This window comes from Sceloporus occidentalis, unplaced genomic scaffold (assembly GCF_023333645.1).
Source record: "Sceloporus occidentalis isolate IW3139 unplaced genomic scaffold, rSceOcc1.0.p SCAF_2, whole genome shotgun sequence".
Classification (NCBI taxonomy): domain Eukaryota; kingdom Metazoa; phylum Chordata; class Lepidosauria; order Squamata; family Phrynosomatidae; genus Sceloporus; species Sceloporus occidentalis.
Window position 1 is genome coordinate 105,578,338 of NW_028316982.1, and position 26,655 is coordinate 105,604,992.

Here is a 26,655-nt window from a genome sequence, read left to right on the forward strand (position 1 = left end):
GTTGGCAACTTATTCAAGCAATTTTAAAACTATAGGATTTAAGCTCATAGCTATATTTTGCCTTGAACATACCTTGGCTACTCATTTTATTACTTGAAATTCCTCAGGTTTAAACAAACTTCTTAGCATTTCAGATTGAACTAAAAGCTAGTCATGTGATGATCTCCTAAGATTAATTCTCAAAGGAATTAGAGGGTATTTTAAGCCTGAATGAACAGAGTTAAATTAATGTACAAGCCTGCTAAAGTTACTACACTGATGGCTTGTCTTATCTGAAAAAACTGACCTTCATGTGAACTTTCATAGACTGAGTACAAGGCTTTAATGCCAAAGAAGCTGGGGGAAAATAGCCTAACTTTAAAGGGAAATTCCAGCTTCCAGGACATATGCATGTTAATCACCCCAGTGACTCCATGGAGTCATTTCAAGGGGTTATGCACATTAAAACAAGTTTAGAAACAGAGAATTTATTTTAATTTAGTGGAGTGGAAGTAAAATCCTCTCTCTCTGGCTTTGCTTCGCGAACGAAGATTCAGGAAGGACTCATCCCGCGCTTTGTACAAGCGCGTTGGTGATCCTTCGAGCCTGTGCAATGGATTTTTCTGGTGGAGCGCAGCGTGCACAGAACTGCCCTCACCCTTTAAACTAGAGGTTCGTCTGCTGGGGCCTTGACAAGCATGGATGGTGGCAGCAAGGTCCTAAGGTTGTAGGTTTGATTAGAGTTTCCTTCTCTTAGATGGTTGACCTTACAGGGTTAGACGAGCACTATCTGCCCGGGTTTGGGATTAGAGTTTTCCTTCTCCTAGGATGGTTGCCATAAGGTTAGAGAGCCCATCCTGCCCTTTGGCGCTCTTGGTCAGACCCTTCGGTTGTGACCTGTCTGGCATGGGAGGCCCTGCCAGTGGCTATTATACCACTGCCAGCATAGCTCACAACATCATTAGGGTGCGCCTCTCCCCCACGACAAGGGGGCGTCAATGGAGAGGTTGGAAGTAAAATTACTGTGCTTTAAAATAAAGGGACCAAAAATAATGTCTTGGTAATTTAGGAAAAGGAATTAGAAGCTCTGCATAACATCAGTTCCACTGGTCTTTCTGAATCATTTTCACTTTTCTCTTCTATAAATCAGTTCCATTTTAGCAAGCCATCATACAAATTTCTGTTTTTCTGTTTAGAAGTGGAGGTCTGAACTTTCCTTCTTGCCTTTTCACTTCTTATCCATTCTTCATGGGAAATAGGTTGGCAAGATGGCAGGTAACAGTGCTTTAACATAAAGAGAAATCTTAATGTTATTGTAGTAGCACATGTTATCTATTAAATGACCATACCATCAATTTATGATCTCTTAAAATGAAACAGATTTTTTAAAATTCAGACTAGCTCTAGCATAAAGACCTTTAATTGATATTTACAGGAAATTACAAACTAATATTATGATGGCAGTCTTGCTTGCTATGTATATGATTTCCAACTTCAAAAATTAGAAATAATGCTTTCTTCAAGAGTACTTGAACTTTAGGCCTAAATACTCTAAAGGCACCAGATCTCATCTGATCTTGATCTAAGCAGGGCCAGCCCTGGTTGGTACTTAGAATAAAGACCACCAATGAATCCCAGGTGCTATACACTGTCTTTCAGAGAAAGGCAATGGCAAACCACCTCTCGTGACTGTTGATGTATTGGGTTGCCATAACTCAACAGGCAACTTGAAGGTACATAGGCACACACACAAACTTTGACATTAATATAAAAGTTCATACTTTAGAGACAACCTAGAAATGAAAGATAAAACCAATACTACTGGACACAGTATGTCCCTGGATGCCAGTATCCTCACCCTGGATATGCTAGATATTTATTTAATGGACATTTAATGGAGCATACCCATGCAGATCCCATTCATGTGATTATTACCTCTCAAAATTAGGGGTAACCATTTTTCCAGCCAGTTTAGATACCTAGGCCTTCTGAGTGTGTAAAGAATGGTGGTGGTGCAAGAAGTGACTTACCAAATACAGGCATCTAAAAGACTAATTAGCACATAGAAATATGCGAAGATAAGAAATTGTATGCCTTTATTAAGTTTGCAAGTACAGAATCATCCCAATATAATCCTCCATCAACTAATTAAAAATATCAGAAAAATCTTGCTAACTTTTGTTTCTTACAAGGAATCTTTACTGCAAGTTGATTTTGTATCTTCCTCTTGTTTTGTTGCAGCCTGTTTTGTTTGAGGTATCTTTTTTGCCATCTTCTTGCTACTTCAACAAAAATTTAAAAATAAAAGAATGCTACCAGGCAAGGGAAATCCTGAATCCTTACGTATGTAAAGGTGACAGGGAGCCATGTCTGGACTAAGCTAGATTGATTTCCCCTTTTTAGAAGGTGGCATTACAGGTGACCAAGAGAAAATACTGACAGGCAATTTAAGATTACTGTATATGCAGAATGCCAAGTCAAGAGGTTGTCTATATTATGCAGTCTCATAGAAGCAATTCATAGAAGCATTCAACTTCATGCAACTCAGATCACAGGGTGAAGCCACTATTAAGCTTAGATTTTATTTATGCTGTACTATTTGAAAATAGTTTATATGTTGCAAAGTGAATTCAGTAAGAATGTATTTGCTATACCCTGTGCACACACAAAAGCTTTAGTGCAACTGCTGCAGTTTACCAGTTTCTTTCCTCCAAGAGTAATTAGATGTATGTTCTGAGAAGGTGACAGAATCAAACTGCTTGATTATTTGCAGCCACAGCAGTCTGAAAGGAAATAACCCAGGCACACTAACAACAAATGACACAAGCAAAGAACTGAAGTCCAGGTACATAATCTTCCTGTGATTACAGACTTTTGCAATTTAACCCAAGTCAGGAAATCAAAGTTCAGTCTTGTGCTTCTTTTTCCCAGAATTTAAATCCGACTGAAAATAATTAATACTATTTTAAAAAAATAGAAAAAGAGAGCACATTGAAAAGTTCAGTAAGCAGATGCAGACCTGGCCATGGTAGCACATGTCTTAGTTGCATCCTGGTCACTGTTTGTGGCTGCTTTTGAGGGTAGTTTGAAATCAGCGATTCCAAAAGTCTGCCCTTCCAGGTGTTTTGAACTTCAGCTCCCATAATCCCAGACCACTGGCTAAAATGACTGGTGCTTCAAGGTGCTGAAGTCCAAAACACTCAAAGGACCTTTAGAGTGGCAATTATATCCTCAGTTCAGAGGACCAAAGAGCTGCAGCCATTGTTAACCGGAGTTCGCACACAACTTCCTTGTTACAACTCAACTGACTGCTGGGCACAATTCAAAGTGCTGGTTATGACTTATGAAGCTCAAACACCTCAAGTCCAGGTTATCTGAAGGACTATAATCTCCCTTATGAGCCCGCTCATGTCTTCATATATTCTGGTGAAGCCATTCTCTTTGCTGCTTCACCTTCACAGGTCCATGGTGTGGGAAGATGGCCTTCTGAAGTGGTTGCTCCCAGATTCTTTAACACCTTTCCTAGAAAGGTTAGAGTGGTACCCTCCTTGCTGTCTTCTCTCAGGCTAGTAGAGTCTTTTGTTTTGTTTTGACAAGACCTTTGAAAACTGTATTACTCAAAGGGAACTGACCTTGCATAATGTGCTGCATTGTCTGTTGTTTTATTGATAATTTGCATTTTTAACTTTCATATGAGGTAGATATTTAGCCGGTTTAACTATTGTAAACTGCCTTGAGTCCTAGATTGAGGAAAAAATGGGAAATGCATACAGACTGGGGCCCTATACTCAAAAGGCATCATGGCTATGGTGCCCTTTGGAGAGCACAAAAAGGCGCTGCTTGTTGCGGTGCCTTTCTGCACTCTCCAGAGGTTGGATCAAGGCCGTGGCATGAGGTGGCCCCAGCCCCGATCTGGCCAGTAAAGAGGTGGCTGCGTAGCCTCTGAGTCTCTCATATCCAGATTTCTGAAAAACCAGATTATGGAACGGCCTGCCAGATGAGATCTGTCATATTACCACCTTAAACAGCTTTTAAAAAGCTGTTAAGACGGATCTCTTCCGGCAGGCCTTTCCTGAATAAACACCCAGCCACCAGAAGAAAGCCCAATCTGTTTACCTCTGACTTTGCTGCAATTATTGTTTGCTTGTTATTAAGTGGTGTTTTAAATTGTTAACTGTTTAATTGTGTTTTAAGGGGTGGGGGTGGGATTGTGGGATATGGAATTATATTTTACTCTTGTAAGCAACCCCGATTGCGTTGTGCAGAGGGGTGGGATAAAAATAAAATTTTATTTTATTATTATTACTCCAAAAACCAAAATAAAATTTCACGAGTGGCTAAGGTAGTGACACCTTTTGTTTTCGGGTAGTTCAGTGTGCACAAGCGTCATTTCATGCACAAAATTTAAAAAAATATTGTACAAAATTACCTTCAGGATACGAAACATAAATGAATTCTGTGTGTTGACTTAAGTTTATCTTCAAGATATCTCATTATGTAAGTATATGCAAATATAGGCATTCCAAAATCCAAAAAACAAAACACTTCTGTTCCCAAGCAGTTTGGATAAGGGAGACTCAACTTGTAAATAAAATATAGATTGAATACCCCTTATCTGAAATGCTTCAGAACAGATGTATTTTGGATTTCAGATTTTGGAATATTTGCATAATGAGCTATCTTGGACATGGAACCCAAGTCTAAACATGAAATTGATTTATGTTTCTTATACATCTTATATATATATAACCTGAAAGTAATTATATACACAATATCTTTAATAATTTTGTGTATGAAACAGTTTGTGTACACTGTGCCATCAGAAAGCAAAGGACTCACTAGCTCAGCCACCCAAGTGGATGCTTTTGGAGTATTTTAGATTTCCAGATAAGAGATACTCAATCTGGTATTAAAATGAAAAGTTGTTCTGATTAATGTTCTCTTTGCACAGGTGTAAAGTCTCAACAAAACACTGTTTTGTTTCAATTTCAGTGGGATTAAGTAAACAAGCCACAGGAATTTCTCCCATGGTTTAGTTACTATGGCACCTGAAATTAGCAGGAAGCGAACTCTGGCTCAATTCTCCCCCAACAAGCCAGAGAATTAACCCCCAAAAACCTCTAATTTATTTATCTTGCTTGTTGGAGTAGAGAAACATCTGAGAGCTAGCTCCTGTCAGGTTTATATATAACAATTGACAAAAAATTGGTCTAGGTTTATAGCTAATTTAGCTGCTCCCACTGTATGCAGGAGAGAGTAGTAGGCATGCATCAACACAAAGATTCACTCTCAACAAACCAGAATTCTATTGAAGTCTGACTTACCATAATATCAAAACATGACCAGAATATGAGACTCTCCAGCTATTGAGGGGTAAAGTGTTACCTTGTGGGCCATGTGTAGCTGATTCTGTGGGCCATGGCAAATATGAGGGACTAATGGCAATTTCACACCCAGAAGCTGCAGGGGGCACAGTTGGCTATTCTTGCCCCATAACCTGTTTTAGGCTCAGGGGGACCTTTTTCAAAACTAGAAGTGATCAAAATGGCAGGTGCAGGCTCACAAACACTGGAACGGTGTGTGTGTGGGGGGAGATACTCCAGAGGGCAACACCGGCTTATTTCCAGCTCTTCCAGAGTTCTGAGGTGTCAGCCATAGCATTAAGGTTGCCATTTTAATGACCAACAGTGACATTTGGGCCACCTTTGGGATTACTGGTGAGGAAAGTGTTGCTGATATGGTGTGAGCCCCCAAAATAATGTAGTATAGCTATTCAGCTTCTCTTAAAGGTTTCTGGACCATACATTCCATAAAAATTCTACTTTAAACAAAGAGGCATGTTTCCTTAGATAACATGTTTAATAATTAACTATTTCAAGCAGTTCCTGCTTGGGGCCATTTGCAAATCAACCTTCTGGATGACAGGCTTGCTAGTTCAGTCTTGAGCAACTAAAGTTCACCTAGCAAGTTCAACAATAATTCAAGCTGACACATGTGACGCTTAACTGGACAATACCACATTTCATTAGTCATGCTGCTGAGATCATGCTCAGTTACTAACTCAAGGAATTGCAGTGTATTGTATCTCTACAGCAAATGCTAAAGCATCATAAACCCCAAACCACATTAAGATGTTGAAAACTCATATTAACAATATTTCTACATCATAATATATTTTGCTTAGTGATTTAATCCTTTCAAATGTTATGAGTACACAGCTATGTACCATTGTCTACACACATATGTAGAAACAATTATATTTAATTTGATTTTTTTAAAGTATGATTACAAAGAAGTGGGGGAAGGAGAACGAAAAAAGGCTGAAGAGGGACTATACAGGATATGAACATGGGCTAAGTAGAAACATTAATATAAGTTGAACAAATTTCCAAAGCCACATTTTCTTGCAGTTAGTGTCTGTAAAATACACACTTCTGAACTGCTGAACAAGTGATATCTGATCACTGAACAATAGGTGGACAGGGTTCATCTTTCCAGGCTTGTAGTGTAAGTCCTTTGACAAAAGTTAGTGTATGCAGGACCACATATACCTTAATTAAATTCGATGTCTCAAGGATATAATTTAAAAGGCAAATGTCTTCAAGTGTAAGATTTCTTCAGCAGAAACCAGATACACTGTAATGCATGCAACCCAAAACAGGTAACTACTGAGCATACCCACATCACATGACACAGGGAAGCACTGACAGTATTATATCACCAACACTTAGATGATGAAGGTGACAATTTCTTTCTTAAAAGGTGTTAATAATGTCCAATATACCCATCAATTTTGTTGACTCAAATGAAATTAAAATCAAAATAAGTTTTAGATATTTAAGCAAAGGCAGTTTTCCATTGGTTGATGTGTGGGGGATGATATCATCCTGCATACCATTCAAAATGAAATTAGTTTAGTACTGCCCAAAAGTTATTTAAACAAAATATTTTGGTTCCAGATTCTCTGCAAAACTGATGGTCCATATGCAGACTCCAAACAGTATTCCAACTTTAAATATTATCATACTGCACCTTAAATAACGGATACATTGACTACAATACCAAAAATGGCATCAGTTCTTGATCTGGACCTTGGAATGGTATATGCCACAAGTCAGGCAATTTCTTCTATAAGAAATAATATCATTGAAATCTTCTGTGTAGGATTATCCCATCTCATACAAGTTAAATTGTAATTTACAACTGTTTGCCAAAAGCCATCCTGGCAACAGGAATTGCAGGAATCATTTGCATAGTATCTGGAAGAACTGATATGCCTAAATATCTAATAGTTTCTGGAAATGAAATTACAAGATCAACTGCCGATTAATTTTGTCAAAACTTTCCAGCGTCAAGCAAAATAACAGGAGGTCAAGTCTTACAGTACTTAGAGGAATCAAATTTATAACCAATTTTAAGTTATTAACTCCTTGCCTATAATACATAACGCTTAGCTGAGCTGGGTGGATTAATGCTGTTACTACATTTTATAACCTGTGTGCTCAAACCACTATTACAGAAAGCCTGGCCATTTGGTCCACGTGGACAACCCCTTAAACAACTTCTTCATCCTTCTATCTCCTGAGGTTGTAGGCTGTTGTCTCCCATTCATACAAGAGACTCCAGCTTCGGGAGTGGAGTGTAGAAGGAATTCAGGGATTCTTCCTCCTCCTGACTCCCAAAGCAGAAGGCTGTTGTTATAAAGTGAGTCAGCAGTCTTCATCTTCGTGAGGGGAGTGCTGGAAGAATCCAGAGATTAGTTGTTTTGAATGTGCAGTTGAACAACAGACCCAATATTAAGAAATAGACATTGAGGGGTGTAGTATTCTCACATAAGAGGAAAGGGGGCGGGAGGCCCAAAAACTTTGGGGAGCAATGAGCTACTGTTGACTTAGTCATACCAGGTTTCTGTATTTAAACTAAATAAGTCTTTGAACAACATCTTAGCCGCTTATGAGTGATAGCTGAATAGTTCCCAGTCTAAACAGAGCAAAGTATGGAACTGGGCCAAGAATACTTTAGTCACTCCTCATATAGTTTATCCTTCTTCAGCACAAAGATGCAAGTGCCTGGGACAGAGGAGACGGAGAGAACAAAATATCAGTGCCAAAAAGACAGCAGACTTTCCCCTCATTCATCAGACTGTTTTTTTTCCCATATAAAGGCTGGTACCATTAGATGCCATCAAGAAAAAGATAGATGGGGATGAAAATAATGAAGCTTATCCAGACAAGACGGAGGTGCTCCGATCAGATGAAAGGCAGATCAGCAATAAGGGATGCAGCCCATGCTAGATAGGGTTCCATTTGATTTCCCTGAGCATATAAATTCATACCTTGGGTACATAACTGGATTCAACTCTGAGCCAGAAAACTCAAGTTTCTGCAGTAACCAGGAGTGTATTGGCACAATTATAGTTTGTGCATGGGGCTGCCTGTGAAGTGTATTTGGAAACTTCAGCTCATCCAAAGAACTGCAGCCAGACTGTGGAGCAAGGCTGGTTACAGGAGGAAAACATCACAACAGCTCCACTTGCTACCAATTTGTTTCTGGGTCCTGATTATCCTCCTTAAAACCCTGTATGTCTCAAGTTGAGGTGAGCTGAAGAACCGTATTTACCCATTCAAGCATGCCTGGACTTTGAAATCTTCAAGGAAGGCCCTTCTCTCCTTCTTACTGTCTCACAGGTCTTTTATGAGGCTTTTAATTATGCACTGTATTGTACTGATCTTATGTCTTGCTTTTAAATAGAGATGGTTTTAAATTGCTTTTAATTTTATTGAGAGTTTTAACTGTGTTTTAACTTCTTGTATGTTTTTACTGATGTGAGCTTTTTTATTTAGAAAATAAAACCAGTAAAGGGTTTATTATGTAATACAGTTGACCCTTCTTATACACAGATTTTTTATACACAGATTCAAGCATACATGGTTTGAAAATGTTCAAAAACAGTATAAATTTCAAATATCAGACCTTGATTTTCCATTTTTTTTATAAGGGACACCATTAAGCTATGTCATTATATTTAATGGGACTTGAGCATCCACAGATTTTGTTATACACGGGGGATCTTGTAACCAAACCCCAGCGTATAACAAATGTCCACTGTAATGCTAAACATCAACTCCCTGAACTCTTTACACATTTCCAGATCCCGAAATCCTCTTCAGATCTCATCCATTCTGCTCTTCTTCTTTTTAATTGAATATTTTATTTGTTTTATAACAACAACACAAACAAGCAATTTAAAAATAACAAAAAGCCTTGAAGGGTCATATAAGAGCTGTGCAGAATAACAAGCTGGTTTTGATATGGGCATTTATGTTTTCTTATTGTGTGCTTTTCTGACTTATGGTGGACTTAAAGCAAACCTATCATTTTGTTAGCTTTGGCCCAGCTTTCTAGTCTATTCGGGCCATTTTGAATTTTTATCGTGTCCTCTGTGGTATTAGCTACTCCTTCTAATTTTGTGTCATCTGTAAATTTGATAACTATGTCCCCAATTCCGTCATTCAAGTCATTAATAAAGATGTTGAATAGTACTGGTCCCAGGACAGACCCCTGTGGCACCCCACTGGTCACTTCTCTCCAGGATGAAAAGGAGCAATTGTTGAGCACCCTTTGAATGGGACTTGAGCCCTGCGCCCTCCTGCACGGCTCTACGCAGCTTTGTGCATAAGCTCAAAGCTGCGTATAGTGCGCCGCCTATAATGCGGGCGCACTGTAATTTTATCAACAAAGTAATTTTATTTCATCCATGGGGTTGCCAGGGATTGAAATTGGCTCAAGAGCATTAACAACCACCACCATCTATTTTAATTCTGTAAGCAGTCCAAAGTTACAGTGCAGAGGAAAAGGTGGAATATAAAATAAATAAATAATTCTATTTTCTCAATGAAAATTTGGTAGGACAATTTGTCATAACAGTTTCCTCTCTCGTAATGCTAACCAAGGCTACAATACTGCAGATTTAGTCTTCCATATCCAAAATACCATCCAAAGTTGGCCACATGGGTGGCTGAGCCTGTGACACCTTTGTTTTCTGACAGTACAATGAATATAAACTTTGCTTCATGCACAAAATAAAAAATATTGTGCATAAAATTATCTTCAGACTATGTTTATAAGGTGTATATGAAACATAAAATGAACTCCATGTTTACACTTGGATCTCATCGCCAAGATATTTCATTATGTATATGCAAATATTCCAAAATCTGAAAAACTCCAAAGTCCAAGCATTTCTTATAAGGGAGACACAACTTGTATACTTATTTGTGTAACTGAACACAAATTTAACTCAGTACCAGTATTTACTAACAGAGGGATGCAATCAGAAACACTAAAAAGTTTTATTTCAAATCAGGTAACAGATTTTTAAAAACAGATGCTTTTAATAACAACAAGATAGAATCTGCTTGCACTGTATACATTTATCACACTGCGGTATCAAGAAAAAAGCATAAGGTTTCCTGCATTACAGTATGTCTCTTTCTGAGTAATGCTTACATCAAGAGGGCATGCTAGTAGAGGGCTAGTAAGAGGTTCATGTGAATACATAGCTCTGGCAATGGGTCTGTCTTGGCAGGTGTTGTTAATGGTGATAGGACAGCATGTTGTTGTTGTTTTGTGTGCTTTCCAGTTGTTTCTGACCTATGCCAACCTTTAGGCAAACCAACCTATCATGAGGTATTCTTGGCAATATTTGTTCAGAGGTTTGCCATTGCCTTCCTCGAGGTTGAGAGCATTGCCCAAAGTAACCCAGTGGGTTTCATGGTCAAGTTGGGAACTGAACCCTGGTCTACAAGACTCAAACCACTAGGCCACAGTGGCTTTTGAACTATGTAATACTTGAAATTTAATAAAATGAAGGGGGAAAAGAGTATTACAGAGGGCATGTTACTACAAGGAAAAGTGTGAATCCAATGTTGCATGAATTGAAGATTTTTTGCTCAGACTGGACTCTTTCTGCCCCTTTCTCCCCACTGCATTCCTTGAAAAGATATGGGATGGGGTTCCACTGAGAGAAGAGAATTGGTAGAAACTAGGAGAGGAGCTCCCTCTTACCATATCCCATGGCACTGGCCCCATGGCATTCAAAAGCAGCAGCTGGGGGGGGGGGGGGGGCAGCCTGCTGGTTCCTATGGAGAGGAGTAGTTAAGAAAGCTCTGTTGCCCAGTGGATTTCCTCACAGTCCTGAATCCACCCCAATATTCAGTTCAAAGAACCACACAGCAAGACAAGAAGCCAAAAAAGTATGTCACCAAAGTAAATCCCCAAACCATCCCATTATCTTATCTTCCATCTTTGATTATGACCGAGGACAGGAACACACAAGGGTGCGATTGCCTCACTTCCCAAATGTCTTTCTAATCTAGATATAGATTGTGTTGGTTGAAGTTCTACTAGTAATTAATAGATTAGAAATCTGAGAGTTACTTTTTAAAAAAACAACCGAATGTTTATGCTTGCCTTTTTCATACTTGAGGCCCATCAAGTTATGGGAGAAAGCTGAAATGCGACAGTAGAGAGTAACACTATGTCATTTTCCAAAACTAAATACAGATATTTTTTTTAAAAAAAAGCCTTCATGAATTTAAACTGCACAAACTAAAAAGAGGTCAAAAGAACAAGCAACCTTTAATCTCCAATGACTGGAGAAGATTTGTCAGCAATCTCGAATAAGGCTTACCATGTGTTTTTCTTCCCTGTAGACAACAGCCAAGGGCTGAAAAGGACACCTTTAAAATAGCTCCCGTGTAATTACACCCCCAAGGACAAACGATTTACCTAATGCGTCAAAGCTTAATGTTTTGTGAAGGATTTGAGGGAGAAACTTGCGTGATACACGTTCAAAGCAAACTGGCAATGAGACACTTAGTCCTCAAACTGGAATTTAGGGAGACTTCAGGAAATAGGGATGGAGGATCATTCCAGTCTAGACATACCTGATCCATAATGAAATTTACACTTCTGTCAAATTCGACAAATAGTATTGAGGGTGGGAGCAGTGGTGGAAGTGGCTTCTTATTACTAATAATTTCTAGTTACTACTTAAGGCATTTTCAAAATACAACAAAGAAAAATCCACCTTTTCCAGTCGAATTTTGGATTCTTGTTCACTGTTAGTCGTCTTACATTCAAGGACCCCATTAGGTCCCACACAGAGTAATCTAGAAGCTTCTTCAAGCATGCAGTTTGGAATTTACATTATGGCAGACACTAACAGTTCTCATAACCCTTCCTTTTTAGTTTAACTAATCACAAACAATAGAACATAGATTTCATACCATTCTTTTGCATACGTTGGAGGCAGAATGGAAACAAACAAGCAAAGACATTTTCTCTCAAACCTACCTAAATATTGCTGAGTATTATGCAACCCTATATACTCTTACCTGTAATGTCACAAAATTAAATGGCACTTTCTTCTGAGTAAAACTAAATGTTCTTGTGACACTAGTCATGCACAGGTCAGTGTAAATGTTCCTAATTAAAGAGCCCACCATTGAAGCTCTACTTCCATTGATTCTGTACATTCCACACAATCCATTCGTGTCTTAGCATCCAAAGGCCTGAGGAACGACTTAGGGAGCTGGGGATGTTTAGCCTGGAGAAGAGAAGGCTAAGAGGTGATATGATAGCCCTGTTTAAATATTTGAAGGGATGTCATGTTGAGGAGGGTGCAAGCATGTTTTCTGATGCTCCAGAGACTAGAATGAGGAGTAATGGATGCAAACTACAGCAAAAGAGATTCCACCTCAACATTAGGAGGAACTTCCTCACAGTAAGGGTTGTTTTGACAGTGGAACAAACTCCCTTGGAGTGTAGTGGAGTCTCCTTCCTTAGAGGTCTTCAAACAGAGACTGGATGGCCATCTGTCGGGGATGCTTTGATTTAGATTTCCTGCATGGCAGGGGCTTGGACTGGATGGCCCTTGTGGTCTCTTCCAACTCTATGAATCAATGATTCTATGACTGCTACATATTATAATTAAAAAGGAGAGAAGAACAGATCCTGTAGGATCTACATAAAAATGAGGTTATATTACTGCATTTTAATTTCCACATCATTTCTGAATAATGTATACCAAATATATATAGTACAAGTTAGTTTGTGAAGAAACAAGTAGAAAAATAAGAGAGCCAGCATGGTGCAGTGATTTGGGCATGGACTATGACTCTGGAGAACAGGATTCCAATCCCCATTTGGCTACAGAAACTCACTGGGTGCACTGGGTAACTCACAAACTCTCAGCCTTAGAAGAAGGCAAAGGCAGATTCTCTCTAAACAAATCTTGCCAAGAAAATGCCTAAATTTGCCTTAGGGTCACCATAGATCAGAAACAACTTGAACGCACAACAACAACAAAGTAAAAGCCTTTCTTGTAAACTCTTGAGCATCACTTTGCTTGTATGGGAAATCAGTGCAACAGTCTGATTACTACAGTACCTACTTTCCCTTTCATGGGGACTGAAATGCATATTTAACATTTTCAATCTGTTGTGTATTGTTTTGTTTTCCATATTTGCTGGCAAATTTCTGTTGGATTGTAACGGATTATATCTCTATATCTTGAAACGCTTCTACTGGTATGCCATCTGTTCCTGGTGATTTATTTCTCCAAGTACCTTGAAAGTCTTTTCCATTTTGCTTTCTAAAATTGAGGGTTCATCTTTAAATAGTTCTTCCTTGAAGGAATATGTCATCATTTCACCTCTTTTATACAGTTCCTCAGTGTGCTTTTTATTTTGTCCTGATGACATAATGTGTTCCCATGTGGTCATACACCATCCATATTCTTGGTTTAAATTTCCCTTTAATTTCTCAGATTCTGTCGAAGAGATCTTTTGGTCTACTTTTTTGTTGTTGTTTTCTTCTACAGTGTGCCCATGTCATACACAGGTGTGATAAACTCAGCTTTCAGCATACCTACTTCACACTCAAAGCACATACCTACTTCATACTGTTGCGACAATGGCTTTGGGGAAAAGCTAAAGAGATAGCAGTGGAGAAGGAGAGACTTATCATCTTTACTGTCCATACCATTATTCTGTAAGACTAGGCTTGGCAGCAGTCTCTCACTCCATTCAGACGGAGACACAAAATACAAAAAGGAAGTACTACAGTTCTCCAGTGCAGTCCATAGTGTAGGGACAATCTAGTACAACCATTCCACTGAAACACGGCCCCTTTCAATGAAACTGGCAGGGTGGCAGTTGTCCTCTCCCATGCAATTCTCCACATCTAAAACCTGTTCTAGAGGACTAGGAAAGTTTTCTGAACAGATTTTCAAATATTGTGGAGGGCTTGGGGGAGGGAAGGGGGTGGGGGAGGGAAAGACAACTACTAGTACAATACTGGTTTTAGAATGTAAGTACAGTGTGCCCTTGCCTTACGTGGGGGATCTGTTTCGGACCCCTCTGCATAAGGCAAATAGCGCGTATGCTCGAGCTGCATTGAAAATAATGGGACTTGTGCATGATGCGCAAGATGGTGTATGCGCCACAGGTGCGCGTGCCATTGCAACCCCGTCGGCGCGGCTTTCAGTGTAGGCTGAAAGACGTGTAAAAGGCACCCACGTATGGCACGGACGCACTGTACCAATACTGTGGTATAGTATGGTATATTAAGTACTAATATTGTGGTACGTTAAGGGGCTTGCTGCAGCAAAAGGGGAGCCCCTTAATGTACCACAATTGATGTTCTCTCATCCTCCAGTGAAGTGGGCTGACTGGCTAAGGAGAAGTATACCTTTCAAAAACTAAGGGTTCAAGCTACTATCATATGTCAAGCTCATATAGGCTCTACATTTTTGGTTAAAATAGGGCTGGTTAATGTGAAATCTGCATGATGCCCACTTCCGTAGCCCTTGAAGCCTGGCACTACCCCCCCCCCAAAGCCCCCCAATTCCTCTTCAATTTTTTAAAAAAGGTATCAGTGATTTGGGGACAATTTTCACCCATAAACCATGTACAAAACCCCCTCACATCCATGAAAATATATGAAAACATTCCTACCCAGAAGTCTGCTTTAGCTCTATTATGTTGCAGACCTTCTTTTAAAAATGGTGACAGGAAGTGACTTAACATGACTTCCAGCTGCTACTTTGAGAGGCATTGCAGAAAAAAATGAATGCTTTTGGACTTTGTTGGGTGTGGAACCTGTGGAGAGGGGGATTTAGGAGGGAATTGGCCTCAGGCCCCCATACCTTCCCATCCCTGGTTTGAAAGGTAGTAACTCTGTCACTACAACACCCAAACCACATTTAAGATGGAAGTATAAAATATACATCAGATATGGAAGATAATGTGGCTAAAAAGAGAATTTTCCCAAAGCCAACTCCCTATTACAGTAACAAAAGAGGAAAGGAACATGTTGCAACAAGCTAACTTATATACACAAATTAGAATCCATGTGACTTTTTATGATGCTATCATAACATATATAGTGCAAATACAAAACTTGAATACAGCACATTATTTTAGAAATACAGTATTAAAATAGAATACTTACATACTCCTTCACATTTTTTGTCTTCACTGCTTTATATGAATAATAAGCGGGATACAGCATTCCAAATACCAACCTGTTAAAAACCATAAGTATTTCAGTTTGACAAGAAGTGCACAGAAATTATTCAAAGAAGGTACAGTAATGCATATGAAAGATATGGTATATTCCAATCTCAATCAAGTACAAACATGCTAATGATAATTGACTCAAAGGGTGAACTGAACTGAGCCTCTATATCTTCTTTATCAAGTAATACTGCTCCAATACTATTCTAGGAGGAAGAGGAGGAAAGGGAGAAAGAACAATAAATTTGCTCATTTCATGCCTTAAAATTTATTATTTTTAAGCATGGCAATATTTACAATTACCCATGTCAACATTACAATGATCCCTCAATTTTTGTGGGTTTTATTTTATTTTGATTATGTGTGAGCTTGTAGCTATCTCTGCTGCTGGTTTACAAGCCTTCACTCCTCTGCCTCCTAGATGCTGCAAAAATCTCCTACAGAGATGCTGACCCCCATTACTACTACTACCAGTTCCACCACTGCCATCTCCTCCTCCTCTTAGGCTCCTGATGTCAATGTTAAGCCCATGCCAGCTTGAGTGAGAGGAGCAGTGAGGAAGGAGGAAGCATTAGCAAAAGCAGTAAAATCAGGCTCCTCTTTGCCTTCCTCCCCACCAGTCTCAATCTAGCTGGCCTCAGCTTAACACCACTGTTGGGGGCATGGGAGAGCAGAAGAGGCAGGAGGTGGATGTATCAAGAGAGAGGGAGAGAGAAAAGGGCTGCTGGAGTAGGCATGAGCTGAGCAAGGCAAACAGGGCAAACTTGCCAGCAAGAGGGAAAGTGAGCAAATGGCACGAGAGCAGGCAGGCAAACTGTGGATAGAAGCCATCCCAGTCATGGACCATGTGCTTCATGGACTGGAGTGGGCTATTGGTAGGAAAGGAGACTGAGGAGGAGGAAGAGAACAAGGAGGAAGGTAATTGAGCACATAGAAAACTAAATATTTTACAAAACTACAAATCCCAGAATCCTATAGCATTGAGCCATGGCAGTTAAAGCGGTGTCAAACTGGATCAATTCTATAGTATAGATGCAGCTCTAGACATAGCAGAACATGGCTGACAGCAGTCTTTTCTTTTCAGGCAAGCACTGACCATAAATCACTTTATGACTGTACAGTGACTACAAATCATATTAACACATTTAAGGTAAACAAATCTGTTCATTTATTAATCACATATTTGGCAAAGAAAAGATTTGGCTCAGAGCAATGTCCTACATGTCCTTACACATATCCAAGAAGAAAGATGGGGGCGGGGGGGGGGGAGTACATTGCAGCACTATGCACACACGCAAATTATTCAGTTTATCAGATTCAGACATTGCCAACATTAATTTTGGATTAGAATTCCCAGCATCATCCAGCCAGCATTTCCAAGCTCTGATGATCTTCTGATACGATCTTCAACATCCTGTGTAGGTCACAAAGGACAGCATGAAATGGAGGAACTGCTCTACACATACAGGTTTCCTGTGCAACTTAGAACACTGAAAATCAGGGCACTACATGACATATACAGCCTATCATTGTAAAGGAACCTCTGCATATACACACTCATAGAGGTTGGCAGAGATATGCCAGTAAACATCAGAGCACCAAAAAGGGCTGTGCATAGGATTACGATTATGGGTGAAACAACACCTGGTTACCATTACAGAGAAGAAACATACACACCTATAGTTCGGCGGGTTCATTTTGGCAGGCTAGCAAGACCAGTCAGTTTGTAGTGCTCCATATTTGGGGATAGCTGGCTCTTTCTAAGCTATATTTAATTGTTCAGAAGAATTCAAATACACTTATTTAGGGTAGTTTTTTTTAATCTTTGAGGTTCAGTATTTATTTTTTATTTTTTGGGGGAAAAAAATCAAGGACATCAAACAGTCAGCATGTCTATGTCAAAGGCATACCTTTGAACACAAGCTGAAAAGATGCTCACTTTTGCTATGAAGATGGACCTACAGTCTTTCGATTCTGAAAAAAATATTCTGCAGTCAGAACTTAGCATTACATTAACTAAAAGCCTGTGTAAAAACAAATCTGGTGTGACTGTGTTGGCCGTGCAGCAAAATACTGTACAACAAGATCCAAAATATACATCACAATAATATTTTATTAGGCCAGCCAAGAGGTACAAAATTCATTGCACAAGCTTTTTCAAAGCTCACAGGCTTCTCTTGGCAATAAGGGTTAAAATCAGACAAGAGAAGAAATGTGACAATGTCAGAGTCATGGCCCTGTATCTTGTTTGCTTAAGATGGTCTTAAGGGAGGATTTATGAAGGCAGAACCCCACCCATTCTTGGCCACAGACTCAGGACAAAGGCAGAGCTGGCAATGGAGGCAGAAATTTTATTACTTGGATTTTACTGCCTTTGTCCTCAGTCCTTGCATGGGTGGGGCCTCTACCTGTGTCAATCCTCCCTCAAACCACCTGAAAAATATCTTTAGTAGCACCCTGTAAGAACAATATCTATCCAGAAATCATATGCACTGAAACCATTTGTAAGTAGTGTTATTTTAGTTTGTGCGTTTCACCAGTGTGTGGAAGATTATGGAGAGTCACATTCTTTCAATGAGGATTTTTTTATTCCAAACTCAAAACACCGAGCTTCTATTTAATACTTGGTTGCTATGGCAGCCTTGTGAACTCTGCTTTAAATCACCAGATGGCTGATTTCAATTCAGAACAGGTGCTGGTTGCACTCCAGATCTTTCACATATTTCCTCAGGCCTCCATGTCTGTAGAGAACAGGTTTATAGCAAATGTACGCCATCGCTTGCTAGAGGTAGATGGCACATGATAAAGTATATGCACAAACCAATTTACATTCATCTACAACATGTTCTGACAGCGGGCTCCACCCAGACTAGCCACCTAGAAATACTGCTAATGAGTTCCAGGACTCCGTGCAGCTTGCATCAATATGGGAATTTAATACATCAAAAGAATAAAAGTTATTAACACAATAGGCTTCCTCTCGAATCGAGCCAGCCAGATACTGAAAGACAAATACTAAGTTGCTATGTAAAAAAAGGTCAGAACCCTAAAAACACACTTGTTTGTCACTTCTGAACAAGATCACTTTAATCACCTGCCAAGGTAATGGCAATGATTTATCTGAATGAGCGAGAGGAAGGCCTTCCTCCTAAATACATTAAGCAATCTGTTTGAGCAATCAAATTTGTCTTTGGGTGTATAATTAAATTTATCCAAGGCAATACCAAGCAGGACAAGAAAACACTCAAGAGTTAAAGAAAATATGGAAGATAATGTCTCCCTCTTTGTAGTCTTATTTCAGACAGAAAATAGCTTCAAATACTAGATAATTCTTAATTTACAGACCTACCAATTACAATTTTCCGATCAGTAACTATAATTTATGGAAAACAATTTCAGCCGAAGTGTTAGTTGATTTAACTAATTAAACCAGTTAGTTAATTGTAGAATCATAGATTATATGATTATAGCCTGAATTCAAATGTGCTGACCCACTCAAATGAAATAGGACCTATTAGTCACAACCGAGTTAAGGCTGATTCAGCAGGGCTAACACTGGGCTTGATGCTTCCTGTGTTACTATGCAGAAAGAGTATTATATTTTACAGCCTCTGCTGTCTTCTGGACAACATAATCAGAAGCATGTTTAATTCTTCAGACAGTGTCTGGAGCCTACTTAAAAATAATTGTATGACTGTGGACTTTATCAGATTAATTGCCAGGAAAGCACACATGTTGATTGAAAAACTATGTGAAGAGTCTCTTGCTTGCGCTCTTGGAAAAAGATTTCTAGAGGAAATATTAATGAGATAATAATGGAAAATTATCGTATGTCTCCTCCCCCGTCTCAATTTAAGAATGGGCTTTACAGATTATACAGTGGGCCCTTGCTATCTGTGGGGTTTGTTTGCAGGACCTCCCACGAATACCAAAATCCATGGATGCTCAAGTCCCATTAAATATGATGGCACATTAAAATGGCAAAATCAAGGTTTGCTTTTTGGAAAATGTGTGTGTGTATGTGTGTGTATCTTCAAGCCATGAATGGTTGAATACATGGATAAAGAATGTGGCTACCAAGGGCCAACTGTATTTGTAGATCAAAATGAGCAATCTAGTATGTACTGGCTTCTTGAGCTAACTATAAGGGATTTTATAGCTTGAAGCCAGAAACTCACTGCCCTAAGACTGGACTAGGCCTACTGAGAGAAATTGGGATTCTGTGCTTTCAGATCTGAGAGTCCTGCTCTATGCAGAAGAAAATGGGATATGTGGCATCAGCCTTGTGAGGAAGTCTGAATCATCAAAACAAGTTATGAGGATGATGCCTTTTCCTGGTACACTCTGGGCCTTGAACAAGCCACAAGCATCTATGGCCCTAAGCTAGCTACAGTACTTTTTGCTAATTACTACCTGTGTTGTTTACCTGCATTAGCCACACATATTTTCCTCTTATGAATGAATGCAACAGTACTGACAATAGAGAATCAATGTTGTTGTTTTTTTAACATAGGTGGAAATCACAAAGGAGGAAGAGGAATGGGGATCTTAGCAGTCCACAAGAGGGCCAAGCCACCAGTATACAAAATGGAGGAACGTAAGTAGGGACAAACAAGTATTCAAAGATTTGTACAAAAATTCTGTGAGGCTTCATTTGGAATATAGTGTCCTGTGTGTCACTCATTTCCTAACATGCAACATCCAGGATACTGTTATTCCTACAGCTACTTACAGTGTGGAAAATATGTTTAATTTTTAAAGAAAGGGTTTCAGGAGGTAATGTGAATTTCCAATACGTTCCTGAAGAGAACAGCTGGGTTTATGGCCAAATGTTTCCCTCAGCTGAACCACTGATGTTTATGAAGAATAAATTGATCCAGAGCTGCAACACTAGCAGAACATCAACTGTTTAGTGAGCCTGTAAACATAACCACCATCACCACCACCACCTACCATGGGTAAAGGTGAAAACAGTTTGTGTTCATGCTGATTTGACACTGTCTGTAACTTTGGTCTGGGACAGACTGTCCAAAAAGGACAGTCTCCCAGTGTCCAGCTTTGGTCCGTGGGGAAACCACAGCCTCCAGACTGCAGGACTTCCCTGCGGACCAAAAAGAACCCACAAAAGCGGGTTCTTTTTGTGGCGCCATTATGACGCCGCAGTGCGCCTTTCCCCCCCAAATTTAGTCCCTTTTCTTATTATTCTTACAATAATTACCTTCTTTTAAAGTCAGAATGGAAGAACTGATTGGCCAGCAGCCTCTTGCCACAAAGCTCTACAAGCAAATACTTCTTCACAGGTACCATTAAGTTGCCAGTTTCACTGTGGCTATATGGGTAGATCAATGTTCCCCAATATGACACCTTCCACATGTTCTAGACCACCATATCGCTCATCCACAGTGAAGACTGAGCTGGCAGGAGAGGATGGACATCGCCACCCAACACAGCAGGCAGATGCCTCACTACTCAGGAAGATAGTTCTAAGGGATGAACCCCAATTTGCTGGGACAGTGAGGAAAGAGCTCCTAGTGTAGTAAAAATGAAGACTGCAAGGACACCATCTTAAATAACAGGCTTGTCAATGTCTTCCCCAGGGATTTAGAAGAAAAACATACAGAAGTTTGCGTTAAAATGGTAGCATCCACTAAAGGTAGTCAAATAATCAATTTTGCTTTCTCTCAGCTTTGAATATTGGTAAAGTTTGCTTCAGTACAGAAACAAAATTCTCACTCATCTCTAATGTAAATATCAAAACTCTTTCTTGCTGTTTGCATTTAAATATTTTCTGACTCATGGTGACTCTTAAGGTGAACCTATCAAAAAACACCATGATTTTACAGGTTTTACCAAGGCCCTGAGAAAGCAACTAATGTTTTATGAATACCAATAGCAAAATAAAAAGTTTCATTTTTTGTACAAATTACAATACATCTTTTCCTTCCTGCAATATGGAAGATATAAATGTCTGTACCTTGAAGCTATATGCCTTGTTTTTATTCCTACCTTTTACACAAAGGCTTCTTTTAAACGGCAACCTTTTTCTTCAAGTGTGAGAGCGCAGAAAATGCAGCTCTGTGACTGCCCCATGCAACATTCTCTGCCTGGCACTTTTGAACTCTCTTGACAAACAGCCAAAGCCATTGGCAAGTGGTTTCAACAATGTGCAATTGTAAACAAACTCAGAGCCAATATGATTATACCCAATGTGTGTGTGTGTGTGTGTGTGTGTGTGTGTGTGTGTGTGTGTGTATATATATATATCTTTTGATATGCTGTGTCTCCTAAAACAGCAAACATATGCAATTCTCCAAGAGATACTATTAACCAATGTTTGCTACATGGTCTCGCTATTTTCCTCAGTAATCAAAGATCCATGGATAAAGGACAGATATCCAGCTAGCCTTACAACTAAAAGGCAGATACTTATTAAACAGCATCAAGAGCCCGCTGAGTACTACAAATGCACAGGTTTGGTTGCAACTTAAGTCAAAAAGACACAGCAGAAATAAACTGAGACAGCTTTAACTGCCCTGGCTGAATGCTAAGAAAGTCTGGGAACTATAGTTTTGTGAGACATTTAGACTCCTCCGTCAAAGAGCTCTGGTGTCACAATAAACTACAATTTCCAGAGTTCCCTAGCACTGAGCCAAGGTGGTTAATACAGTCACAAACTGGATTATTTCTGCAGTGTGTTTTGGACCTTAAATTATACCTTTCCACTCCAAGTTCCCCAACTAGGAACTCAAAACAGTGGGCCCTTCCTATCTGCTGGGATTCAGTTTCAGGATCCCGTATGAATACCAAAATTCATGGATGCTCAAGTGCCATTATGTATCACAGACTATAAAATACAAATATCTTCTGCAATTCAGCCACAATTAGGTTCTTTATTGTCTCCATTGAAAAAGATAATCACACTGGAGAACATATAGGTATACTATCTTTCTAACTTTGCAACATGCAAGAAAAATTACCAGCAACTGACCAGAACTATCCTAAAGAGATATAATGCTAAGTAGTTGAAACTATTTTAGATCTATGTTCAATTACATCCTGACCTGGACTGCCTAATGAACTTTAAATATATGTAATTGCACCTGAATTTCCAAAAACACCTTCATTTTCTTCCACATGAATAAAAAGCAAATGTTAATTGTCTTAAAACACAGTTGGCCCATCATTTCTGCAGCGATTCCTTTCTAGACCTCCCTACAAATGGCCAATTCCACAGGTCCTCAAGTCCCGTTCTCAATGGTGGTGTGACATGCAAGCAACTGTGTTGGTGCAGTGTGTGCATGCGCTGCCATTGATCAGAATGGGTCAAGGCCATCCACAGATGTCCCAATCTGAGGGTGGCAAGCCTGCAAAAAGGAAGAGCTGACTATGGAGCGTTACAGACGGGCGCAAGAGGCGCCGTCATCATGCCGCGATTACGCGCGAGGGGCAGCGCTTCCAGACACGCCTTGCCCCTCACGCGTAATCGATACATCAAAATGACGGTGCCCTATACAGATGGGCGCCGCCATCTTGACGTAGCGGACGCTCTGCGTCCACACGTCCCAACCCAAAAGAGACGTCGCGAGTGCGCGCTTTGGCACTTGCGACGTCTCTTCCGGGTTGCTGGAAGGAGCGTGATTTCCGCGCTCCTTCTTTGCAGCGCGGAGGAGTCACGCGGTTTGGCTGCTGCGGCTCCTCCACGCTGCAACCGGCAGCATCCCAAGACCGCCCCTTTTGGGTGGTCTGTAACGGGCCTATATAGTTCTGCTGTTTCTTTGTCTTGTTACTTGAGAAGAAAAACAATGACTATTCACAATTTTCGTGCTAAATAAAAGATTAGAGATGATACTGAACACAATACAAATACTTCTGCTTGAAGAGCAGATGTCAGTTCATAACTCTGACCTGTTCATGCTGACTTTTCAATAACTACCTCCTGGATCTTCCAGAAACCACCACAGCCATTCAAAAGAATGTAGTGTAGTAGCAGGTGCATATCCAGGGGAAGATCAGAAACTAAAATTCCAGAATGTCTGTATGCTCTAGCAGTTTGGGGTCTAAACTGGGGGCGGGGTGCTTTGTCCCACCATTTTTAGGTGAAGCACCCCCCTCCTCTCAGACAACAGGCTTCTCAAGTCCCTGAATCCATGTGTATACAGTTTCCTAGATAGTAACATCTCGGTGAAGGGTGCACAACCCAACCCCAATTACCTTTCCTATTTCTTGGTTAAAATGGATTGTAAGGATAATACCGGTCCTGCGTAGGCGTAGACTGCTGCCTTGAGAAAAGAGGGTGCTTTCTTCAGAGCCAATCATTAGTGATCAGAAATACAAACAATTTAAAAACATTCAAACATGAATAATGCTGCTCTTTTAATACTTTTAAAATTTAAAAAGCAGGGTAAACTTTAAATGTAAAAAAATGTGCACTGTATACCATACTATACCTGAATGTTGCTGCTTCTGAGTAGTCATACGTAACACTGAGCTACACACTGTATGCTTAGTGAGAAAGTATTCAGATTGGTAAGGTCTACACTTGTTTTGCATGTGTGTGCATTTGTAGACCCTCACACTTTGAGCTTTGGGGTCAAAAGGTCTGCACATCCCAATCCAGATTATCCCAGGCAGTGTTCAGAGAAATAAGGGTTGTCTTTACTAGAGACTGCATCAGAAATGACACCATTCTATCTGAAACTGAGATACCAACATATTAAAATGGTAAGATGGTGCAACAGGTCTAACCTTAGTCATCTTGATACTGAAAAAACTGAGTTCACCTGCCATTAACTCCAACATTTGCAACATGTAGAAGCACTCTTCTGTTTCTCTAGACCTGTAGTGGAGTACACTAAATAGCATTCTATCTAGTTTAACATGAGAATGAGACATTTTATTTCGTTGTCTGTTCAAGTGGTTGCTTATGAACAATGCAATGACCCAGTAAAGGCAAAGGAATTACAAATATTTGACTAATATATAAGTCAAGGGTCATTTATGAACGTTTGTGTCACAATAAAATATTTTCCAGTTTCACAGTGTTGAGTATGTTGTGTACATCAAGTGTTAACAAGGTTAATTAAATCAATTTCAGTTCTAAGTTGCAACACAACAAAACGTAGAGAAGTTGAAAGGGTGCGGATGTATAGTTATGCAAGGTACTTTAGAGAGAGGGCCTTCCTGTTGACTTTTTGCCAGCAGGCAAAGGCTTTCTTTTATGTAGAAACAGACTTTTAAGGAGTACTGTTGTACTTTTTTATCAATGTGTTTTAACTTGTTTTTTGAAGTAAATATTTCAATATTATATTTAATTGTCTTTTAACATTATATCTTTTAAAGTTTTCATCTGTACCTTTTTTAAATATTGTGAGCTGGCTTGGTCCTTAATTTTAGTGCTGTGCACCAGCTCCTTTAGAGGAAATGTGTCCCCATTTTGATCTGATGTCAAAATCCTAGTCTCAATCTTGTCCAGACTGAGCCTCAAGCCTTAAGCAGACAGGCCAAAAGTGTTGTCTTCAGGCTGCATTGGGGGCGTAATGTTTAGACAACACACTCCTCAAATGTGTCCGGAAGCCACGCGGAGAGTGCGCCAACCCAGAAGAACTGGCACACAAAGGAACAACAACACCTGCTGAGAGGCGGGTTGAGGGCTGCAGTGGCAGCCTGGACCGGGCCTGTGAGTTTGCCATGGTCCTGCACCGATCAGGGCAGGAGCAGCCTCTGGCCACTCCTTTTGTCTGATCTGCATGATACCTTAGTTTACTAGATTTCATCCAGTCCACTACTAAGGCAAAACACTGATTCATAACATTTGCTTGATTCAACAATGAAAAGCAGATTTGTACATCACTAGCATCTAAGTGACAACACATCCCAGATATCTGGTAGATTCCACTGAGCAGTTTAAACAGCAGGGGGAGAGAATCAATCCCTGCAGAGAACCTGTCTAGAGCCTCCAAGGGACTCCAAAAATACTCCGCAAGCACGACTCCCCAAGCACTACTATTACTTCCAAGCACCACCCTCTGGAAACAAAACTCCAGATAGGAGTGGAAGGACCACAAAGCTGCACCCCCAGTTTGGGCAGCCATACTCTAAAAAGCATCATCACTGGGAGACTGAGGAACATCAACAAGTGAAAACACAGACTCCCCCCATCTCTCTTCTGACAATAGTCATCATATTGTTGTTGATCTGTGCCTTCATGCCATTTCTGACTTATGGCAACCCTAAGACAAACCCATGATGGGTTTTTCTTGGCAAGATTTGTTAAGAGGGGTGTTACCTTTGTGTTAATCTGTGGTCAAGAGTATGACTTGCACAAGGACCCAGTGGGCTTCTATGGCCGAGCAGGGATTCAAACCCTTGTCTCCAGAGTCATAGTCCAGAGCTCAAACCACTTCATCATACTGACTCTCCATAGGCAGCCAAAGCAGTCTAAACCTTGCTGGGACTTATAATGGTTTCCTGTCAATATGTAGTCACAAGTCTATTCATTATATTCCTTTAATTAAGGATTGCTAATGTGATTTGTGTACAACACAAAATACAGTTTTCTTCATTCATAAACTGATGAAAGTTCACATTGTAAGGGCTATGTACAAAGACCTCATAGCTTTTCAGCTTCAGAGAAGAAGAAAAAACTGGCTGTGGTCAACATGTGACAGAGCTCTGCAAGTTAATTTTTTTAAAAACCTGCTTGAGATGCATCAGAGAATTCTGAACATTTGGCACAGACAAATGTTGCCTGGAGCAGAAGAAGCAGTCCCATTAATGAAGACTCCAAGATATAGTAATCCATCAAGCACTGCACACAACTGTGGGAAAGTTTCACACCTATGCACATCAATATTCATGGTTGAGCACTAGGACACTGAGAGAGCAAGGCTCAAATCCCACTCAGTAATGGAAATCCATTGGATGACCTTGGGCAAGTCACACTCGCTCAGCCTGAAGAGGATGGCAATGGCAAACCTTCCCTGAATTAACCTTGCTAAGAAAAACGCATGATAGGTTGGTTCACCCTAGGGTCAACATAAGTCGGAAACAACTTGAAAGCACAGAACAACAACAACAACAACAAAAATGCTTTTCT

General features: G+C 39.9%; 1 protein-coding gene across 2 annotated transcripts in view; it reads right to left on the reverse strand.

Moving 5' to 3' along the window:
- Positions 1 to 26,655, reverse strand: part of LOC149318825 (receptor expression-enhancing protein 3-like) — a 50,938-nt gene that overhangs the window by 15,468 nt on the left and 8,815 nt on the right. For both annotated transcript variants that reach the window (XM_089510528.1, XM_089510527.1), the window contains exon 2: positions 15,496 to 15,568. In XM_089510528.1, coding sequence (XP_089366654.1) covers positions 15,496 to 15,568 — 73 coding nt within the window. The remainder of the gene's footprint in view (positions 1 to 15,495; positions 15,569 to 26,655) is intronic.